The sequence below is a fragment of the Larus michahellis genome, chromosome 3, assembly GCF_964199755.1.
Source record: "Larus michahellis chromosome 3, bLarMic1.1, whole genome shotgun sequence".
Classification (NCBI taxonomy): Eukaryota; Metazoa; Chordata; class Aves; order Charadriiformes; family Laridae; genus Larus; species Larus michahellis.
The window spans coordinates 46637546-46660119 of NC_133898.1; the positions used below are offsets into that span (position 1 = coordinate 46637546).

Here is a 22574-nt window from a genome sequence, read left to right on the forward strand (position 1 = left end):
AAGGAGAAGGCTCTAAGAACTTCTTACTGAGGTTAAATTTTCTCTGAGACAGTACTGAGTCAGAAGAACCATGTCCATCATATAGACTTCTGATTACATTTCAGGAGTTTGCTCAGACATTCAATTTCTAAAGCATACAAAAAAAGCTTTAGGGAGAAAGAGACAGCGAGAAGGCTTGAAAAAGGAAATCCAGTTGAATAGAAAAAATGATGAAACTGTTCATCCAGCTGACAGTAGACCAGCAAAAATAGAAAGAACTGGAGATGAAAGTCAATAAAGTTTAGGCAATGCTGCAGATAGATCTCCAACCTCAATTTTGGCACAGTCACAATTAGAGCATGTAAAAACAGCTGTAAGAACTGAAGATTAATCAGAAGCAGGTATCTATGGAGATACTCTAGTCAGGTGAAAAGAATATGTCACTGAACAGAGAGATAATGACCTTTCCATAAACATTACCCAGATCTGTTTCAAAGTTAGTAAAATTATACAAAACAAAATTGAAGACAGATAATTCTAATAATCTCATGGACTATCCAAGTTAAATTGATCAACAATTGAAACATAAATTTGACAGCTTATTTATCAAAGCAATAAGAAAAGAAGATGATTTTACAGCATGAGTGAATATAAGTAAGAGCTTTTTGCACTATTTCTTGCTGCTTGTTCAGCTATTAATGCCAGTACCACATTAAGAAAATGCAGTCACTTAAAGTGACAGCAAAAACCCGGACACATCACAGCACTGATAAATCTCTTCCCTTCCTTCTGGCCTTCTTCCTTAGGATGGGGAGATTACATAAACCATGGTTCCACATGAGTAACTCCCACACAAGGCATTACCAGCATGGCCGCGAGATATAATGTCACTGCTGTTCATCTGCATCAGCACACATGACTGTGCATGAATTCATGCATGAAGAGCGGCAACAAAAGGCGTGCTTATTTGGAAATTAGGTGACTAGGTGGAGTTGCCTTAGGAATGTTTTGTTAATAGTAACATTGCTGTTGTCCTTATTTATTGAAGAACTTCCCACAGCAGCCTGACAAATGCCAGGAATCCCTGAAGCCCTCTGAAAACATATTCTTTATGCCAAAATGCTTCTCGACTGTGTCTTCTGGAATCACAGAATACAGATTATATTGAGGCAAACAAAACACATTATGGAGGAGAGGGAGTGTGGAGAGCAGGAGCTTCAAGCGCATTTGGAAACAACTTATAACAACATTATATGAACAACACTGGCTTACGTTCATAAAAAACCTGTTTCAGTTTGGGTGCTATCAGAATTTGCTTTTACCCACAGATATGCCTTTTTTAAGACTTAGCAGAGGAGGCATTCTTGCCTGTGTTCCCACAGCCTCCTTCACACAGGTAACAGGCACAGAGGGGCACTTGAGGAATGCACGCTGCCTCTTTTTCCTATCATCTTGCTGCCACAGCTTTAGCAAACTACTCTGTTATCCTCTCCAGGACCGCAGTCTGGATCGCTTCCCTCTGTTCTGGGTTGCTCTTCTTGTGGCTTTCATTTTTCAACCCAATGGCAAAGCCACATAGTTACAGATGGGATTTCCACAGACTCTAAGCAGAATTGGGAACCAAATCCCTCCAGAATTCAGTAGGAGTTCTTGCCAAAGCATTCTGAAATCCCTTAAAAAGTTTAAATGTGTGTATTTGCATACATAAACACTTTTCTCTCAAGCACTACCTTCCTTCAGGCCGTAAAATTCATAACATAGAAAAAAGCTTGAACCATCTTTTCTATTCTGGTATAAAGCCTATGTTTTATGAGCATGTAAAAACAGCAACACCCCTCTCGTATTTTTCCTAATACATATACACAGACAAATGAAAAGTAAAAGATTCGTCTTACCAACTAAAATGGGAACACCAGAGGGAGACAGAACACAGATGGGAAACAGGGCAAGACAAATTTGGTAAATTAATATCCTACATGCTCTCAGTACAATAAAGTTCAGGCTCAGGAACACTGTATCCTGCTGGGTTTTTATGAGGAGGCCACTGTGGAAACATGCTTTGACTTTGGAAGAAGTGAATCCTCTTCTGCTCTTTTCTGTCTGTAATTAACTGAGAAGAAAACGAATAAAGAAGTCCATGATTTGCTGACACTCCCCCCCAGCCCCCGAGATAATACCTCCAAATTACTGCTAGTAAAGAATAAGAAAGTGACCTTAAAACAGTGCTCTAAAGAAAATATCTCAACAACTCTCAAGAGAAAACAGTAACTTCCTTTTAGTGCTTACAAACTCTCATGTCCCTGCTGATACTTTTTTTAAGTTAAGGAAAATTTGTTTTTGGAAAAAGACAGATAACTTTCCTCAGTTTTCCAAAACAGTGATGCTGCAAGTCATTAAAACAACTTATGAAAAAACACTTGTGCAAGAAAATCCAAAATCCAACTACTCTTGAGGCAGAAAGAAGTTGCACTAGCCACAGCGTTCACTATAGGCATAGGCAGGAAGAGTAAGCAACAATTAAAGTTGATTTTCTGTTGAAGTCTTTAGTTTATCTGCCCCCATTTGCTACACTGTTCGACTGTTTCAGAGGGGCATTGAAGGCTCCATGGTCTAAGTGAAAAAAATTACAAATTCATACTGAACATCTGAGCCCTCAAAGACAAAAATCACCAGGCATGAAGCAGAGGTCGAACTGCAGTTCTGCTTGCTGTGTTATTTAATAGAGTAAGTTATCTGCTGAGAGTGCTGTTGTGTGTCTTGTGATCCCTGAAGGTGATCCTGCAAAGTACTACAACTCCCTGTAGTTATTAGAAGACTTAGGAACAAATTGATGTCAATGGGATTACTTGTGAGGCTAAGGCAAGGAGGATTTAGCTCTAAGCACATTAATGCAACGTGGTGCAGCAGACGGTACTATAATTGGTGCCTTATTGAGGCAGTAATTTGGTGAAGTTCAAAATTATGAACATTTCAAATCACTTCCTCAAACAGTACCATTAACCTGGTAATATATAAGGTTACTTTCCTTTTCCCAAACATGGAGGAATGCTGTAAAGAAATCAAACTGGTTTATATGCAATAGTGAGTCTAATTGTATAGTAATGAGTATGCAGGCTATTTACTGGCTGCTATGCAATGACTGAGAGTGTGTAAAGTCTCTCTGTCTGCCTCTGTGCTGTGTGCTTGGTGTGCTGACAATAGATCTACCTGACCTCTAATGCAAAGATGAAATAACCCTCAACACTTCTGGAGAACAGTTTCAGTGGACATTTAGATGGTGTGTGGGTCAGAAGCAGGAAGCAAGAGGTGTAGATCAGAGGTGACTGCCATGAACACCTAGGTCAGAAGAGCTCAAAACTAGTCAGCTTCCTCCTATCAGTCTTCAGCCAATCTTAGAATGATGCTCTGACCTTAGTCATAGGGTTTGTAGTAATTTTCAGGTATACAACATTTTGTTTACATTTTGAAGATCTCCTATTTCTTCATTCCCCCATAGAAAAATAACCAATCAGATTACTACACGTCTGGAAATCTATTTTTAATATAGCTTAAACCCTAGATCTCTGTTTTCTGGTAGAACAACTCTAGAAATCAGCACAGGCACAATATAGATCTTGCTCTGTTTCAATCTGCAGCAAATACAGATTATTTAATGCTTTAACCATCAAATACTTGCCCAGAAACAGAACATCTAGTGGATCATTTCCTTCATGTATGCTGAGAATACATGAGGACAATCCATTCATGAAGGAAATTTGTGCATTCTCAGATATACTGGGAAACAAAACATCATTTTGCAAAGATACAACCGTAGCTAGAACAGATAGTTTCCTCAAACAGTCCAGCTGCATGCTGGTTGTAAACATGCAGGTATGTTATACACCATGTAAGTCTAAGAACTGGAGAAGGACAATGTAGGTATGAGCCAAAAAAAGTAAATTTAAAATTAGTTCTAGTCCCTTTTACTTTTTCACAGAATCACAGAATGGTCGAGGTTGGAAAGGACTTCCGGAAATCATCTTGTCTAACTCCACTGTTCAAGTGGGGCCACCGAGACACAGTTGCTGAGAACCACGTCCAAATGGACTTTGAATATGTCCAAGGATGGAGACTCCACAACCTCTCTGGGCAACCAGTGCCAGTGCTCGGTCTACCTCATAGTAAAAGTTTCCTGATATACAGACAGAACCTCCCATGTTTCAATTTTCCTTGCCTCTGGTCCTGTCACTGGGCACCACTGATAAAAGCCTGGCTCCATCTTCTTTACAGCCTCCATTCTGATATTTATATACATTGCTGAGATCCCCCTTGAGTCTTCTCTTCTGTGGCTAATTCTGTAGGGTTTACTTGCAGACTAACCAAGAGACGAAGTAATTTGAATTTGGGAAATGTCCCTGAAAATGGGACAGGAAATTTAACAGAAAATTGGATAAGTTACATGAAAAGTCCAAAGAAGAATATTCCGTGTTCTTATAGGATTATGCAATATAGGAGGAGAATAAAGTTCTTAATATCTGGGAGGAGCAAATAAACCGAAGAGGATAAAAGCACAGCCCAAGGGAAGGATTAACTTCATCTTTCAAAGCAGTATACGAAAAATGTATGTGATATAGATGTGGCCACATAATTTCTGTGAAGGACGACTGGAGCAGATTTCCCAAATGCCTCTTTTTCAAATTATCTAGATTAAATTTAATATTGCTGATATACAGTACATTTCAGTAACAGCCACGATTAGCAATGCTTTGACATAAATTAAACAATGTGCTTCCAGCTCAGCTGCTCTCATTTTTCAGGAAGACAAATGACTATTATAAATATATCCTTAAAACAATGTCATGTGCTTTCAAAATAGGTTAGATAAATGTCCACACTAACCTCCACAGGCATTGATACAGTCACCTGCTCAGTTCCAGACAGGCAAAAGACATTTATGAATTCACACTGGGATATCATACAGCCTGTTTGCCATTAAGCAGACCTAGAGAGAGGACTGGAGACTGATAGAATTAAGGTTTGAGTAAATTTTCAAAGTTCAGAAAAAAATGTAAATTAATAACATATCATATCTTCCCTGAAACCCTAAAAGTTGCCTTTGGGTTCTGTAAGAATAAAAATAACATATATATAACAGAGTTAATTTAGTATGGGCAAATTTCAGCAAGGAAATGTTTATGTTCTTGCATATAGTTGGCTGCATCAGATTTTGAAGAAATTATGAATGTAATGAAATTCTGCCATGCCCTGGAATAGAGATGCAAAAAATCACTCTGTTTATTGCACTACTCTTCTACCATATATAAATGTGTGCATTCCTCTTTTAGTATTAGCTGCCAAAAATGAAATTTCCTTTATAGAGAAAAACACCAAAGAATATTCCCTCTGCTGATTTAAAACAAAGGTTTTGTGTTTTTTACAAATGATCCTGTACAGTGGTGTAAAGGCTGGGAATATATTCCTTACCGTAGCCCCACTGATTGTTAAACAAAACTGAGACTGTTTTTATGCATTGAAGCCTGTAGGGTCAAATCTTGCTCACCTGACTCAAGTGGACTAAGTCAATTAAACCCACCACTGGAGGCATTCTAGTAAAATCAATGGAAGAACTGGTGTAGCAAATTTTGTCTTGCTGACTTCCGTTCACAACTCAAGCAGGCAAGACATAAAGTTTCAGCTTCCACTGTTTTAATTGTGAATCCCCACTCCACACTAAGTGAGAAACAGCGCTTGCCACTGCTTCACAGCCTTTCAGTACGAGGGCTATGCAGTCTGATCTGGTCTCTGCCATTGGCCATAATCTTCTTGTTTCCACAGAGCATTATGAGTATAAGATCATCTTTCAGATAATGAACTGCTTCCTGCCACATCTCCAGGTTTACTATTCCCTGTCCCTATCAGTGTTGTTTTTCCTCAGTGCTTCCTGAATGCATTCAAAGAGTTCTGTAATATGAACAAATGAAGTAATAAATGGTTCAGGCTGCAGGATGAGAATAAGAATGGGCAAACTAACTACAGAGAGGAAGGGCCTATGAAGGGCTGAGTGACATGGAGGAGAGGAAAAAATAAACATAGCATAGATTTCCTGTTTAGCATTCTTCTATATAAGGCTGGGGTGTCAGGTCAGTTTTCCATTATTTTTCTACCCCTCAGATTGCTTTCATATTACCATACGCTCTGTAGAACTTATTCTTCAGCTGATTGGGTCCACTTTAAAAAAAGATTAGCAATTTCTATTAAATTACAGTATTGGTATTTGTCAAAAAATGCTGCAGTGCCAGTGTAGTAACCAGGCAGATCAAGTCCACTTTATACAGGACAGTCTTGCCTTGCCTGGGTTGAAACATCCAACTCATGTCATGGTTGATTCTACTTAGTGTATCCCAACGCATCCAAGGGTTAGCTGTAGTTCCAAGTCCAAAGATAGCAATTTTTTTAAGGATTTATATATTCTACCAGCATTTCTCTCCAACAAAAAAGATATTGCTGCAGTACTTGAATAAGCCATATTGTTTACTTCATACTCCCTGAGACCTGAGAGAAAAGGTGTAAAATAGTTGCAACAGTGGGAAATACCTCACTCATTCCTCTTTTTATAACTCCCAAATGATACATATCAATGACATTACAGACATAAATCAAAAGAATAGGCTGTTGCAGCCACTTTGGAACAAAATGTTTCCTGAAAATTAGGTTAGCGGCTTCTGCAGAAGAATTCAAATCACATATGTATATACATTTGTATTTGCAGTTAAATACCACACTTTCACTTTCATGCCAATAACCTAATCTATGACTCCAACCTGCTGACACTTTAGCAAACAGTCCATGTATTATGTGAAAGTCTGAGTCTGTATTTTGGTGGAATGACACAAAGGACAAATTTAACAGTACTTCCTTTGGAAATATTTTCAACCAAAACATTATTCAAGACAGACACACTGTAAGTGTAGTTGTGATGAATGTGGTTCCTGTTGGTCTGTGGTATATAATTTAACATAGTGAATAGTTTCAGTTTGTGGGAAATCTCAACAGAAGATTTGGAACATGTTCCTATGATTAGGAACAAATAGATCACATCGATATTTCAGATCTCCTAGTAAATTCACTTAACAGAACAGCTGAAGAAAAAGACATGTCTGTGGACTACAACTGTAATTGCACCTATACATACTGTTACCTTCAAGGTCTTCACTACCTAGAAGATCAGGAACAAATTTATTGCCAGAAATATTATATTCTGAAGCAAATCCAGCAGCCCAGAATTATGACAATCCCTGCCTGTGCTCTCCCCTCTTCCTCAGTATCACTACAATGGAAATACTAATTCATATGACTAAAGGAAATACAGAAATTATTTATAAACCTATGTCTCTACCTAATTTGTAAATATTCTTATGTTATAAAACCAAGAAAGTTTAAGTTTTTTGATAACAGAATTGGATACATCATTTTTGAATAGCCGTCTGACAGCAGTTTACTAGTAAATTGGTCTATCAAGAAATCCTTATAATATTGGAGGAAAGTGCTCATGTGCCGGATTAGTTTAAAGAATCTTCATTTTCTTAAATGGAGCTGTTATTTGAGTTCAAATTCTAAAATAGTTTCTTATTTGTTGTCATGAGTTTGTCTTTTTATTACTGGCTCAGGGCAATCTGTTTTCAGTTAAATTAAATATCACAGAAGGTTTCTTCACTGTTTTCCAGAAAGCAGTATTGCACACTGGCCAAATGCCCCAACGTAAAAGTCTGCTCAAAGCAATTCACAGGAATTCCAGGTTTCAGTGCAGTGTGTCCTGGGCTTGTCTGCCATCAAATACAGTACTGATTCTTGAAGCCCCAGTGAATGTGCTCTCTCTGCAGATCTATTGAGGTCTACCACAAAGAAAACCAAAGTGCTGCGAGACAGCACTACTCAGACAGCAGATGTCTCCCATGCTGACAATCAGAACTGATCTGGGGAAGAATAAGGAAAACCTTTGATATTATTTTTCTTTCACTGGATGTATTTGACTGATGCTTGTTTTACGTCACCTCATGATTCTAGAAAGATGTGAGAACTAATGACTAATTCAGCACGGGAGGTGACTGTTTTTCTCCTTGCAAGCCAAGAAGTCATGCACATATGTTTCAGATTTTGGCACCAACTCTCCATTTAGAAGAGACTGTAGAAAGATCCAGATTTACGTCCAGCTGCCTATGTATTAGATTGCATAACACCACTTTGACTGGTTAAGAATGAAGGAGGGCCAAAGTGATCTTGTTTATTGTTTCTTGAAGAATATCTATATGAAGATCATCCAGATTACTGTAGTTTTGTTATAGTAGAGCTGTACTGCTGATTTTTATACTTAGTTTACAGCACTAGATAAATAATGAGTATTTTCTGTAAGATTACCTTATGTACAGGGGGACTGACAGAAACAAGACTAATTGATTTCAAATGCCTGAGCCTCAGATTGTTTTTTGTTATACCACAGGCAGTGCTGAGAGCACAATGTTTATAGCTAACCTTGACCACAGTACTCAGGTCAAGTGCCACAATGGTACAAGTAGATTTTACCATTACATCTGACCTATAGAGTACATTGAAACAATAGAGTGCTGCAATTTGTCCCAGAGTCCTTGCTCCCTGATAATCTGTATGGGAACCTGGACAAACTGCTAATCTCTAGCCTAGGTTCAACTCAGTGGAGGTAACTGTGCTGGGACATAAGGTCCAAGAGAATGGTGTGCACATTGGTCCTTATGCTAATGTTAAGCGTGGATGCAGCCAAATTTGGCACCAGGATGAGAAAGCTGGGCAGAATTCTTCACATTCACAGTTTAGACACAGCCAGAAATTATGAGCTCTCATAATGAAGACTGTGGTGCACAAGAATTTGATTTAAAGAAAATAATCCACATAGTACTTGCTTTTTACTTTTCAGCAAAGTAATGTCAACACACAGTGTAGCAAGGCCAATGTTAAAACAATTGCCAGTCAAATTTTCCAGTTCATTCAGGAGGTGGATTGTGCATTTATCATAATGAATAAAGGCTAAACTGCACTCTGCTGAATGAATGCAACTCATGCAGTTTCTGCAGTATTTTTAAACCTTGTGTATGTGATTACTAATTTACGGAATTAAAGACTTTCAGCTTGTGTATCCTTTAGTGGGATTGAACATGGGTTCACTGCACATAGAGATTATTCTTCTACTTAGAAAGGTGGTGTTTTTAAGTAGACTGTCCGAGACAGTAATCTTCTTTATACTTGAGATCTGCATTTATAAGGGCTGCCTAAATCTATGTTATAACCCCCAACCCTTTCAGAGTTCTGCTCCACCCTTTTCCTCCCTCCCTCCCTCCCTTCCCTAGCACATATACATGAGACTTCTCTGCAGACACAAGTGACCTGCTGAGTAATCTGTACTTTTGGAATCATCTAACTCACAAAGTTAAGCCATGTGTTAGAAGAGGTCAACTGAAATCCATTCAGACCATCCAGAAACAGAGAAAAAGCAAGCAGAACAGTCCTCTAAAATAAAGCACGTGCATCTTAAAAATAACTTGAATAAAACAAGCATTGTGTACCTCTAATTGATCCTTGGCATATTCAACAATGGGACTTCCAGATAATCAGGCTGGGTTTTTTTTTAATATTATTTAAATACTTTTCCTAATATCCAATCTAAACCTCCCCTGGTGCAACTTGAGGCCATTTCTTCTTGTCATATCGCTTGTTACTTGGGAGAAGAGACCGACCCCCACCTCACTACAACCTCCTTTCCGGTAGTTGCAGAGAGCGATAAGGTCTCCCCTCAGCCTCCTTTTCTCCAGACTAAACAACCCCAGTTCCCTCAGCCGCTCCTCATAAGGCTTGTGCTCTAGATCCTTCACCCGCTTCGTTGTCCTTCTATGGACATGCTCCAGCATCTCAGTGTCTTTCTTGTAGTGAGAAGCCCAAAACTGAACACAGTATTCGAGGTGGGGCCTCACCAGTGCCAATGGTGGGATAATCACTTCCCTGGTTCTGCTGGCCACACTATTTCTGATACAAGCCAGGATGCTATTGGCCTTCTTGGACACCTGAGCACACTGCTGGCTCGCATTCAGCTGGCTGTCTACCAACACCCCCAGGTCCTTTCCCACCAGGCAGCCTTCCAGACACTCTTCCCCAAGCTTTTAGCATTGCATAGGGTTGTTGTGATCCAACAATCAATTCACAGGAATATACCCTATTCCCACTGTCCAGCTCTTCCCATTGTCTAATCTATGGGGCCGTAACAAAGGCAAGGACATTTAACATATTAGCCTAATATCAAAACATTTTAAGAATTAATTTTAACAGATATAATCTATCTCTTTAGCAATTAAGGTCTCTGCTTGGAGCAGAAAAGATGGGGGATGCCCACAGGATTCATTGAGCCCACAGTGCTGAACATCATCAGCATGTGTCTACTTATATGAGAAGTGATTGAGGTAGAGAAGGACAGATAGAAAATAGTTTCTTAATTCTGACATGCAGATTATTTCACAAAATACAGTAATGTCTCATGCCAGGGCCAGGTTTCATGAGTACAAAGTACAAATGTAGTGAAAGTTTAATAAATCATTTGTGTATCATCTATTTCTCAAGTCCTTTAAAGAACAGCTAAAAATAGTGAGTTTATCTACTGCAACATGTAAGATTTTTTTGTATTCTTCTTGTGTGATATATAAAAATTTCTTGTCTTTCTTTAACTTCCCCTGTTTCTCTGATAGAATCTATGATTGTCCACCTGTGAAACCATAACTTTCTCATTACAGTCACTTATGTCAGAAAATTACTATCTATGCCTGGTGAGAATTAAGAAACTAAACTTGACTGGGAAGATGATGCTGTTGTCATTCACATCTCAGTTCCTGAAGGAAATAGAAACAAACAATACACAGAATATACAGAAATTTACTGCATTTCTGACAGAAGCCTTGTCAGTATAAAGAATACCCTAGTCTCTGAATACACATCTACCTAAAGAACATAGTGTGTAATTTGCCAGCAACAGGAGAAATACTACAATCTTTTTTCAGGTTCCGTCACCAGAGGAAAATATTTACCTAGTGCATTAGACTTAGGCTTACCTTTGGAATGCTGTTTTGAAGCTTTATAATTTATATAGAGTAAAAATATCTGTACAGTAAATCAAGAAAATTTTCAATATAGTTCAAGAATTATAGCCATAAAGTATAAAATCAGTCTGAGCCTTCAAATGTGCTAATATAACAATTACAAGTCTTCATTAAAAAAAAAGTATTCCCTACTTTTGACCTTGTTCTGTATTTTTAGCTGAAAAATGGCACGATAACAAAGCTTTTATTTTAATATGAATATCTAACATGTTTTAGATTAAATTTTGTTATGGGAATGTCCAGAAAAAATATTAATTTACTTTTCCTAAGCTTTTCCTTAGTCCTGCTATTCTGACAACAGGCTAATGCAAAATTTGTTGAATATAAAAAGATTTTGTTTCCCTTGGTTACAACAGTTCCATGAGATCATTGATATCTCTCTAACTTATTTTCAGAGAAGATATATAGAGTGTCCACTGTTTTGCTTCAGTGGCCTCCTATATCACAGTCACTGAAAGATGAAAACAAAATAGAGAAAACTATTTTGATTTTTCTTTTGCTAGGCAGGTTGCAAAGCAAGTTGGTCTTTGTTTCTTAGGTGGAAACAAATTATGTGTTTAACATAATGTTAAAAGTTCCCTGTGAAGTTGCGTACTTTTGTGTAATTCCTGGTTCTTGTCTGTACAAACACAAATGTGCTTTAACTGGGTTGGAAGCAACCCTGTTGCAGCTGACCATCCCCCGCTATTGTGTATACCATGTATTATTTGAAGATTGTAATTTCTTTGAGGCACAGAGTGATCATCACTTTATTTGTAAAGTCTTTTATAGACTTCTCTGTAAGGGATCCCTTCTTTTTTGATACAGTTTTCAACTATGATCACAAGATTTACCTGACTTAGGAAAGTCTAGGAATTTATCTCTATTTCTTATTTTTTGAGAAGTGTAATTTCTGCCTTATAACTCACAGTGCCATTTAAAGACACAAAGCTTTTCATTAAAACATACTTTCATGTATTCATTTTCATGTACAAGTGATCTTACTGATGTCATTGGCACAACTCAGATGATACATTTAGTTAAGATCAGGTGTCAACATACTTGGAGACTTGTCAAATAGGTTTTCCTTCCCTCTAAGTCACCATATTGAATCACAGAAAGGCCCAGAAGGGACCTTAAGAGATCTTCTAGTCATTTGCTGCCCCGGGGCCTTCATTCTTAGTTGGTTTTCTATAAATACCTTCATGTACATTAATTCCCCTAAAGCCATGTTTTATGTCTTATTCAATTTTTCCTACATGTATAGCTTGCAGCCTTGTCTGTCAAAACCCTCCTTAATTCAGCAGTAACGTATGCCTGTAGCAAATGTACAGAGTTACATCCAGAACACACAGGTACAGATTTATAGGAGTGAGGAACGGGGAATGGTTATGGCTCCAGGATTATGGGAGATTTCTGATGACTTATTTTCAGCTAGTAGTACTTTTAGAACAGTATGGGTTATTTTAAGAATAGGATTAAAGACATGGAAATGTGGTATTTACTAGCACCTCAATGAGCAGTGGTAAGCAATTATGGCAGAGGAGTAGCACAAACAGAATAAATAGATCAGTAACATTTCGTACATAACCCATCGAAAAAATGGAAACCTTTGAGATAGATGGATATCTCAGTAGACTAACTATATCAGGTCCTTATTGCTTTATAGGAGTTATTTTCCACAGATCGTGCCTTCAATTTTTATGATCATTCTGAACTCTAATACTTCTGCCCAGGGCCTGCAGCCTTAACCAGTTTGGGGCAACTGGTTAATTTAGCATTTATGCTCTCTATTCCATCATTGCAAATGTTAATGAAAACATTGAATACTGATAGATATTGAAAATATTGCACAGGACTACTCTTGAAAGCTCTCCATAGCCATTCATAACTACTTCTTCGGTAGCTTCTCATTTATTTTTGCACATATTTTTAGAATTTTTTATTCTCTCATGAACGGTCTAATTTTGACAAATGAGATAAACCACTGGTGCCATGATTCCATCAATAACTTAAAGGAATCTCATCCATTTCCAGCAGAATCTTGCAATATTTGATTGATGAAGTTTTATTATTGATTTTATTAGTATACCTGTTCATGGACAATGTTTTGTATCAGTAAGCCTTGTAAAAGACACTGTTCAGAAATAGGTCAATAGTTGAATATGATGTATAGAGTCAACCCCGTAAGAAGAACTCCACCTATGGATTTAGTAGGCTGACAGGCAGAGAGAAGGGTAAATGAAGCTGTAGGAAGTTTCCGCAGGGGATCACTACTGAAGGAAGCATTCAGGTACAGGTTATGTTATAATTCTGGTGGTTGCTAAAATAATATGGAAATTACCAGAATGTTAACATCTACTATTGTAAGTATTCTTTTATCACATTCAGAAAGAAAATATGTCAAATAGTTCCATTCTAGTCTTGCTTCTCAATATACAATAATTTGGAAATTTTAAGCTAAAACTCTACTTTTTTATTAATATAAATGAACTGATAAACAATGAGATTAGGACTAGATACTATCAGAAGCACTCACTCAAAAACAGATTCCTAGCTGCATTTATAGGATTGATTTCCATGAAGTTAAGAAAAGTGTTTTACCTTTGCAGAGGAAAGGCTGATGACATGTTGATCTTTTTCATTTGTCACAATTTCCACAACACTATGTTGGTGTCCTGATAGCTTCCCTGTAGGCCTACTATTAATAGCAGGATGCCACAAACGAAGGAGTTTGTCATTACCTAATAAATAAATAAATAAATAAATAAATAGTCAGAAAGACTGAATAGTCACTAGTATTGCAAATAAACTTTGTAATGGAGAGCTTAGTGTTGATAAGTCTCTGCTTCCACCATGTAGGCAACTCCCATGTAAGGATGTGAATTTTTCATTCTAATGGCTGGATTTGAGTTTCTGTTTTCATTGCTAATCCCCAAACTTGTATTAAAAGCACGTAACTGATTTGCCTTTCAAAGTCTTTTTATTTTGCTAGAGGAATGTCGGGCACACTGGATGTGAGTACATGCACTAGCCCCACAGGAGTGGAATACTTTTTTAGAAATAGAACTGGGGCTCAAATTCTTTTCTTTCAAAGATATAATTCACAAAAACATCAAAACAATATTTGTGTCCACTTAGCCAGGAAATGAAGGGATGACCACCTCTATGGAAAAGGGTGGGTGTGCAGAACAGGAAGGGGAGCAGACATGAAAGCCGAAGCAGACAGGAAATAGTAACTGCCAATGAGTGATTTTGTGTCTTGACTTAAATGAGAATTAGGTCTTTCATGTTTATTTGTATGTTCAAACATTAAATTTACCTACAATTTAGGGAATAATCCTTGATTGCATTATAGATGGATCTTTTGGTACTATTTTCATAATAGTTTCCATAAATACTTCAAAACACAACACACACATTTTGACACACAATAAATGAAACAGCCAATTTTATCTAGACTTCAGTTTCAGTTTTAGTTTTCTCTCAGCTTCAAGTGAAGTGCAGAAAGCCAAAAAAACATAGGCTAGGGTGTACATGCCCCAAAAGAATGTACACCAAACCTCAAGACTGTGAAGCTCATCTCAGTTTTGTTAACAAAGAGAAGAATTAAAGGTCAGCTCTTTCAGTCTGCTCTGCAGGGATCTTCCTTAAGCTTGTTCAACCTACTGTCATTGGTCAGTCCGTCCCTCTCTCTCTGCAGAGTTCTATTCCTTTTCTTCTTAATACAGCAATATGTGATTCATTTAAGAGCACTCCATCTCCCTTTTCCTCCATTAAACTTAATTGTCCTCTCAGTTAAATTGATTCCACTGTTTATGTAGCCTCTCTCTAAGTGAGAGGGGCTCACTGGAGAAATTATCTGCTCTTAAAATAGCTACAACAGAAAGTCACTCTGGTTTATGCCAGATCATTTCACGAGTGTGACTGAGAATGCAACCATGCAAACAGCTGTACTGGCACAATGGAGGGGTAACTTCTGCAGAGGAAATGGAAGCCATGGATAAGTAGCTGACTGGAAGTAACTTCAATGGGAACCAGTAAGCATGGCAGGCAGTAGCTTAAAAATGCTATAATTGCAGAAGAGTGGTGTGAAGCCCTTTTCGGCAGGGAAACTGCAGAACACACTGGGCCCCTGCTCACTTCCTCTGGTGTTGTGTTAGGCTGTCATGGACATGTCCCATAAGTTAGCAGAACCCTTGTGACCAGGCCAGTACACATTACTGAGAAACAAGACCATGGGAGTAAAACTCAGCTTGCAGACCTTCCATGAGGTCTACAGGAAGACACAAAATATGGTAGACAGGAATCTCCAGCGAGACTGGTGAGATCAGTTTTAATCAGAGGGAACAGACACTGCTTCAATAACACGTCCTTTAGCAACCCCAAATGGAAATTGTCATGTCTTAAAGTGGCAGCGAACTAGTAAGAAGCTGTTGATAGTATCTGACCAACTCAACTACCTACTTGCAGCACTTTTGGGGAACAGGATCTTTCTTAGCCTTCCAAACTGCTCTGTTCTGTATATTCCTGAGGTGATGGCAGATGAATGGATGAGAGGATAATGCCCTTTAATTATGGCAGAGAGAATTTCTTCTAAGAGTAGAATCACTAATACATGTTCTTTACTTAAGATATTAACAGGAAAAACAAGTGTCATTAGGAAAGAAAACGTTTCCCTACATTAAAAATATTGTTTGCTTCTTATGTGAAACAGTGGATTAAGTTTTATTCTTTACTGACGTTGAGATAATGGTGGATTTGGTTACAGTAAACATGTTTTCTCCCCTCTTTCTGGACTAATGCCACATTGGCCCTAACATTCACTGCTTCACTGCTTCACTGGAACATTTGCTGGAACATTTATTCTCTCTGTGCTCCAAATTTGCCTCCAGGATTCAGAATCCTTACACAGAAGGCATGAGTATGAAGCCCACTCAAGAGGATGAATTTTCTGTTTACATATCAGACAGTAACTTTTTACGATTCTGTGGAGTCAATTATTTGAATCATAATGGGCTCAGTTTGTTGTTCTCCATTCCATGATAAATAGTTACGTAAGTATGTGTTTAGGTTTTTTGTAAGAGTCGGATTCTATGACCACAACTCTATTCTAGCTAGATGTTATGGATTCCAATACATTATTTGAACATGTGATCTTTTGTCAAGTTGTCTGCATTGCTTACACAGTTTTGCAATTTGTGTAGTATTACAAGCCTGCTGAGATGTCTGCATTTCAGTGGTGTTGAAACCCCCTTGAGAATAACAGCATTTTTGAATGAAAAAAATGCTAGGCTTAGCTTGGCATCCTCTGATAAACTAGAAAAGAAAAATATAACACCTGGTTTCTTTCTGTGCTGCTCCTAAGTTTAAAACAAGTTTAAAACAACTTGTCATTCCATCAAGCTTGCCTTTTAAATAATCTTGAGTTATAACATCTGCAAAATCTCTTCAGAATGGTCAGACATCTGGTAAACTAACACAAGTTCATATGTTTATCATATTGATCAATGTCTCCTCCTTTTTTTGTGCTGCTTTGTCTTCATATGTTCTTAAATTTAGTCTGCATCATAGAAAAGAGTCTGCTTATGCTTGTGAGGGCTAGTATTAGTGGAGTCCTGGGATATGATTTCAATAACTAGGATTCCTGGGAATTGCTGAAAATGTCAATACCAATGTATAGTAAAAAAAAATATATATAAAAAAAAATATATATATATATGATGTTACCAGTTACTTTGCTTGTGCCAGGAATACACAAAGGATACTGAGCAAGCACAGAGGACTTGCTTTTATTAGTCTTAAGGTGCTACTACTAGATTTAGAAATCACTATTGGTTTTTCTTCTACTTTATTGCTCACAGGAGAACAATAGCTGGATTTGAAGAAATAATAGGGTTAGAAGTTGATGTATCATATAATTTAAAACTGATTATCTCCAGCTTTTATATGCATACATAATTTGACTTTAAATGTAGCTGTTCCCTGAGGTGATGATTAAGACATAGGCAGCATTGAAATGGATACAAAATAAGAGGAAAATCATATCACTTTTCCATTCGACATAATATTAATGCAAAATGCTACACAGAAAAGTTATTCTAAATTACTATGCGTTCCATATTGTAGGGCACTATCAGGCTTTTATCATTTTATGGGTCGAAGAAGTCTAGCTTTTATCGTGAAAAATGAACTCTGTACAAGTTTGCTTGTATCTTTCTTATTCATTGTCATAAAAGTCAAATATCTGGAAGACAAAATTAGGTTGTGTCACAGTACTGGCAAACTCATGAGCATATTCAAATACAACAAATAAATTATGGAAGAGTAAGTGTGTTAAAACATGACTTTTAAATAATCACTTCCTTGTGTAATAATACATGGTAGTATTTTGCATACCATTTGTGCTATAAACACCTGGCTAAATAATATTAGATTGGGGCTTAGTAAAGTGGTTAGCAGACTTATCTCCACTGAATACTTTAGAAGCTAGCCTCCAATCAAAGGTTGGATTTTTTTTTCTTTTTATTGCTGAATGTGACGTATAAACATAGTTTTTACAAATGTTTGCACGTCACTAAGAACTCTATATATTATGATTCCTGAATTATTTAACTGCTCTGGTCTTTGATTTTTAGGGTATATTACAGGTAAAATTGCAGGCTTGCTAATCAACAAAACTAGCCTATGTTCCTTTGAAACAGTTCAATTCTCTCCTTAATGGGATCATCAACATGCATTTCTCAGACAGAAAAGAGAGAGGGATGGCTTTTAAGATACACGGGGAAACGTAATGTGCTCCGGTCTGACTGACTGCTGTGCCATTGTGAGCAGTGTATTTTAGAGTCTAAAACTCAACTTTTGAAGACTTTAGTACACAGATTTCTCAAGCACTGAAGGATTATTCTTAATTCTGTGTACAGCTTCATAGTAGCCCCTGGCTGATCTAAACTTCACAGTGAAATTGAAAGAAATGATCCCATCCTGTCATTTTCTTTGGCCATGCATTCCCACTCTCTTCTGTGACTCTTAGGAATCCATCTCAGGAATAATTTCCTTTGGTGTTCAAGGGAAGCAGCAGGAGTAAGCACTGGGAATGAGTGTGAGGGACAGGATGATGTCTTTTAATATCAAGATGAAGGCCAGTGGGTGAACAAGCAAGACAAGATTCCAACTCAAGGCTATGTAAATGTTATGATCCAGGAACAGACTGGAAGATTGTTACAAGTACAATTCTTTCTGCCGTAGGTGTTTATTCCTGGTCACTGTCAGTGCGGGGATAGTGGGCTAGTCAGACCTTTGATCTGGCCTACCATAGCTATTCTTTATTTCTTAGGAAGTTTATCCAAATTTTTCTCTTCTGCTATTTCTGTAAGAAGAATTTTCAGTGTGTAATACAAACTTTTATTAGTTCCTGTGTAATTGACCTTCTGTCCTATGCAGACACCTCACCCTGTTTTTATTACTACAGTAAAATCCTCCAGTTCTACCTCTAGGAAATGCTAACCACATTCTGTTTTATAGGGGCCTCCCTACTTTATGTCATCAATAAATTTCTCAAGACTACTTTTTGTGACAAGGTGATCAATGTAAATAAGATCTCCCCCAAGGCTGAAGTTCAGAATTTTCACTAACAACCTTCCTACAGGCCTATTACTTTCCCTTTAAATCTTGTGTCTAGAAAGTCAATTGAACTGTCTGATATTTATTTTGATATCTGTTGCAGTTTTCCCTTTGGTAAACTGCTACAACTCAACTTGAATTGCATTATTTCCCACGTCTTGGTTTTTGTGGTTTTTTTTTTCCCAAATTTATTTTACTGTCTTGGATATTATCAAGGCTAGACAGCAGAGCCTTGGCCATTTTTTTCTTCTTGTTAAATATAAATCTAAGAATGGCTATGTGATACATTATTCAAAACAATTTTTAACAATGTTTTAAGCAAGACTCTTGTACTGAAAATTTGGAGATAGGCAGCATCAATGTAGTCACTCCAGGGCACCACCCTGTCAGACAGAACAGACAAACAAAACAACTGGCATACTCCAGTCGCATTTCTGCAGCACGAAATATGACCACTGCAATAGAAAGACTCATAAAATTATTGGATAACAGGGAAGAAATGGATGTAAGTAAGTGTGCTGTATCTGCAGTCTGCTTTGGGAAAAACAATGAACAGTAAAGCTGTGGGGGAACATGATCAGAGAGAAGAGCACCAAAAGTGTTAAGATGGGCCAATATGATTGCCTAAGACAGGAAAGGATGGCCAAAGAGTAAGAGGAAGGGATGGGAGCCCTGCTGATACTGCAAGGAGTAATGTGTATAACCTGACCAAGACAGTTGCCACCATGACTTGGAAAGGTACCTTAGAGTAATTCAACATACTGTTTCTCCTGTTTTATTATATAAATAACATGACACTTGAATCTAAATCCAGACTGAGCCCTTGATTGATTCCTGACAGGATCTCTATCTTTTCAGAGTGAGGCTTCCAGCAATTAAAAGCAAGACCTCAGTTTCCTATCATTTAAGACAGAAGCCATTATTTAAATTCCTAAGATACTAACTCAGCTTTATTTGATCTTATTTAACTGGGAAAACAATTCACAACAGAACAATCTCTTGGAAAAAAACACCAATACTTACCTCCAGTGACAACGACTTTTGCTTTTCCACAGTATGTGAAGGCATTGACCCCTCTAGGGACAGAAAATTCCTTTACAGGTCTGTAATCGTTAATAAAGCAGTTAATCAGGTAAGAAACATTAGGAAAATACAGTCCACAGCCAATCCACTTTTCTTTTCTGTAGTATATAGAATAGCTGTTTGCATAATGTATACAATCTCTTGTTAAACGCAAATTGATTTATAACAGTGATTTAGATATTAGCATCAATAAAATGGGAACAAGGTACGCTTTACATTAAAGTAATAAATCTCTGATTTGCTCACCTGAATCCTTTATCAGTCATACTCCAAACAGAATCCTAAAATGGTAGCTATTGCCAAAGTAAGCCTTCACACACTTCTGCATGCTTAAAGCAGTTCATCATGGAGGAAAAGTACCAAATCAACTGCCTTTGCCTATTTCAGACAAGGAGGTCTACCGTGTCTTCTATTTTGCATAAAGTAAACGCAGTTACTTTTCTGCTGCTTGTGTGTAATGAATTCTATAATGCATAGTCTCTATTATATCTATTTTGTGTTATATAATAACATGTAGAGAGTGCAAGGTTCTGAAACTCAATGGAATTATTCTGTTGCATTCACTGCAAAAGCACAGGAAATCAAAAAGCCAACAGAGACTGAGATTGACTTAGTGTCCCTTCTAAACCCATTCTTTGAACAACTTCTTGTCTCTCCATGTTTCATACATTGCTACTAATGAGTGAATATTTTCTTGATTTTTGGATTCAGCAATAGCATGGCTAACACCCATGTCTCCCAGGAAACAATGACTGTCAGTGTAATTAAGCTATACAGAATTTAATGAGTATACATATATATATTTAATTATTTTTTTATTTGAAATCCAGACAAGTAGGTGGTTCACTTATTCTGGGCTAGAGAGTAACCATGGATATTGAAAACCATAACTGCGCTTGACAGTAAATTTGACAAAAGACTCTGGAAACCTTGAGGATTAATGAAAGAGCTTGTTCTTTTTAGGCAAGTGTAAATCAAAGGCTGTTCACTCCCTATTACTTCGTGGGAGTAAAGCTTTCTTTCCAGAGCTCTACCAGAGGAGTCTTAATTCTCTTGGTGTTTTAAAATAGCAAGTAGTTGATTTAAATGTGTGATTGGCAGATTTACTCAGGATTTCCCATCTTTTTCGCTTATTTCTTAAATTTAATACATCTATATAACTGTCTATTGGCTCTTTAACGAACGGTCTTGATACTCTTCTAACATCAGTGTGCGTAAGATGTTCCAGTAGTATGAAATCCTGCCCAAAAAATGGCCTTTCAACTGAAGCACCCTGTGATCCTATCCACACCTCCCTTTTTTAGATACTTTACAAGAAAAGATTATAACTCCTTATCAGCCATTATCCACAAAGTAACTTAACAGTCACATAGGAGACAAGACACATTGCATCCCCATTCAAGCACAGTAACAATTACTTGCTGCAAAGTTAATTGGGGGAATTTATTTTGTTAGCATCTGTAAATCATATATTTCAACTATAATTACTTATGGATTGGGCATTTCAAAGTGATTTGATCCATAGCTATTTTTAGGGCTATTAATTTCATTTTAACAGCTGTGTAATTTTTCAGTTGTTTGAATATAATTTCATTTAGCTGCTGCATGAAGCTGCTTGGAGAAATGTATTTATTGCAATTGGAGACACAATTGTAGCCAGTGTTAAATGAAAAAGACCTACCAAGATATTTGCAGTTAATGTTCTGTATTACACACAGTGTCTGGCAGTAGCATATACTCTTTTGACTATACTTATGGCTCTGCAGTCTTTGTTTTCTTTCTCCTCAAATTAATTCAATTTTTCCAAAACTCCCAACAAAATCAAGCAGGATTTCTCAGCTTCTCTCCTGACATAGGGTGTAACCTTGGACAAGCTATAATTATTTCATTTTCACTTTCCCCATCCACAACAGAAATGCAATACTCATAAAACCTAAAGTTATTGGATTGATGCAAGAATTACTATGTGAATATTTATGGCATATGTTATACAAAAGATAAAACAGATTATCATAATTGTTGCTACTAGCCTTAAAAGTCTATTAATCTCTGGAGCCACCTCACAGAGGAAGCTGATTTAATGTTTACAGTGCTTTAAGATATTTGAATGAAAAGTTTTATCTATATGTTATTTATAGTTCCCTTTTACAACAAATTGTGTTTGTATGATTTACTTTTTAATTGGGCTATAAGCTCTTCTAAAATCACAGGCTGGTAAGTCTTGGAATCAGCTATAGCACTGATGGGCCATATGAATAAGGATATGGTACAAATAAGGAAGCCACAACCTCTTTCCTGCTGCATAGGAAATCCACTTCTCAGCCCTTAAAATAAATTGCTTTCTTAGTTTAAGCCTGTGTAACTGAAACTTGTGAAGTTGAAACTCTTGAAACTGAAACTGTAAATGAAACATAGTGAATATATTTTTGTGTGGATATAAATTTTAAATGAATGGATACATGATATTCATGTAACAAAGCAATCAGTTTTCTAACTAACGGCTAAAATTTGCCTGCTAAGGAGAAGTTGGAGCAGAAAATACTGCCAATGTAACTTATATTTCAGGGTTGTGAGTAATGAACATATATGGACAGTCCCTTCCTACATCAAAAGCTAACAAACAAAAATGTTCGAGTATTTAAGTAGTTGTATTTTTGCTTGTATTAACAATGTTTATAAAAAAGACAGCTTCAATACAACAGTATGGCATCTTGCAAGGCACTGATCTCATGCAGAGTTATAAAGCAAAAGGTCTATTTT

The 22574-nt window shown here is 37.1% G+C and overlaps 1 protein-coding gene across 1 annotated transcript in view; it reads right to left on the minus strand.

Annotated features, from left to right (window-relative positions):
• Positions 1 to 22574, minus strand: part of WDR64 (WD repeat domain 64) — a 73707-nt gene that overhangs the window by 29661 nt on the left and 21472 nt on the right. Inside the window, exons 9-10 of the mRNA XM_074579360.1 lie at positions 19755 to 19834; positions 13713 to 13852 (exon numbers count right to left, since the gene is read on the minus strand). Coding sequence (XP_074435461.1) covers positions 13713 to 13852; positions 19755 to 19834 — 220 coding nt within the window. The remainder of the gene's footprint in view (positions 1 to 13712; positions 13853 to 19754; positions 19835 to 22574) is intronic.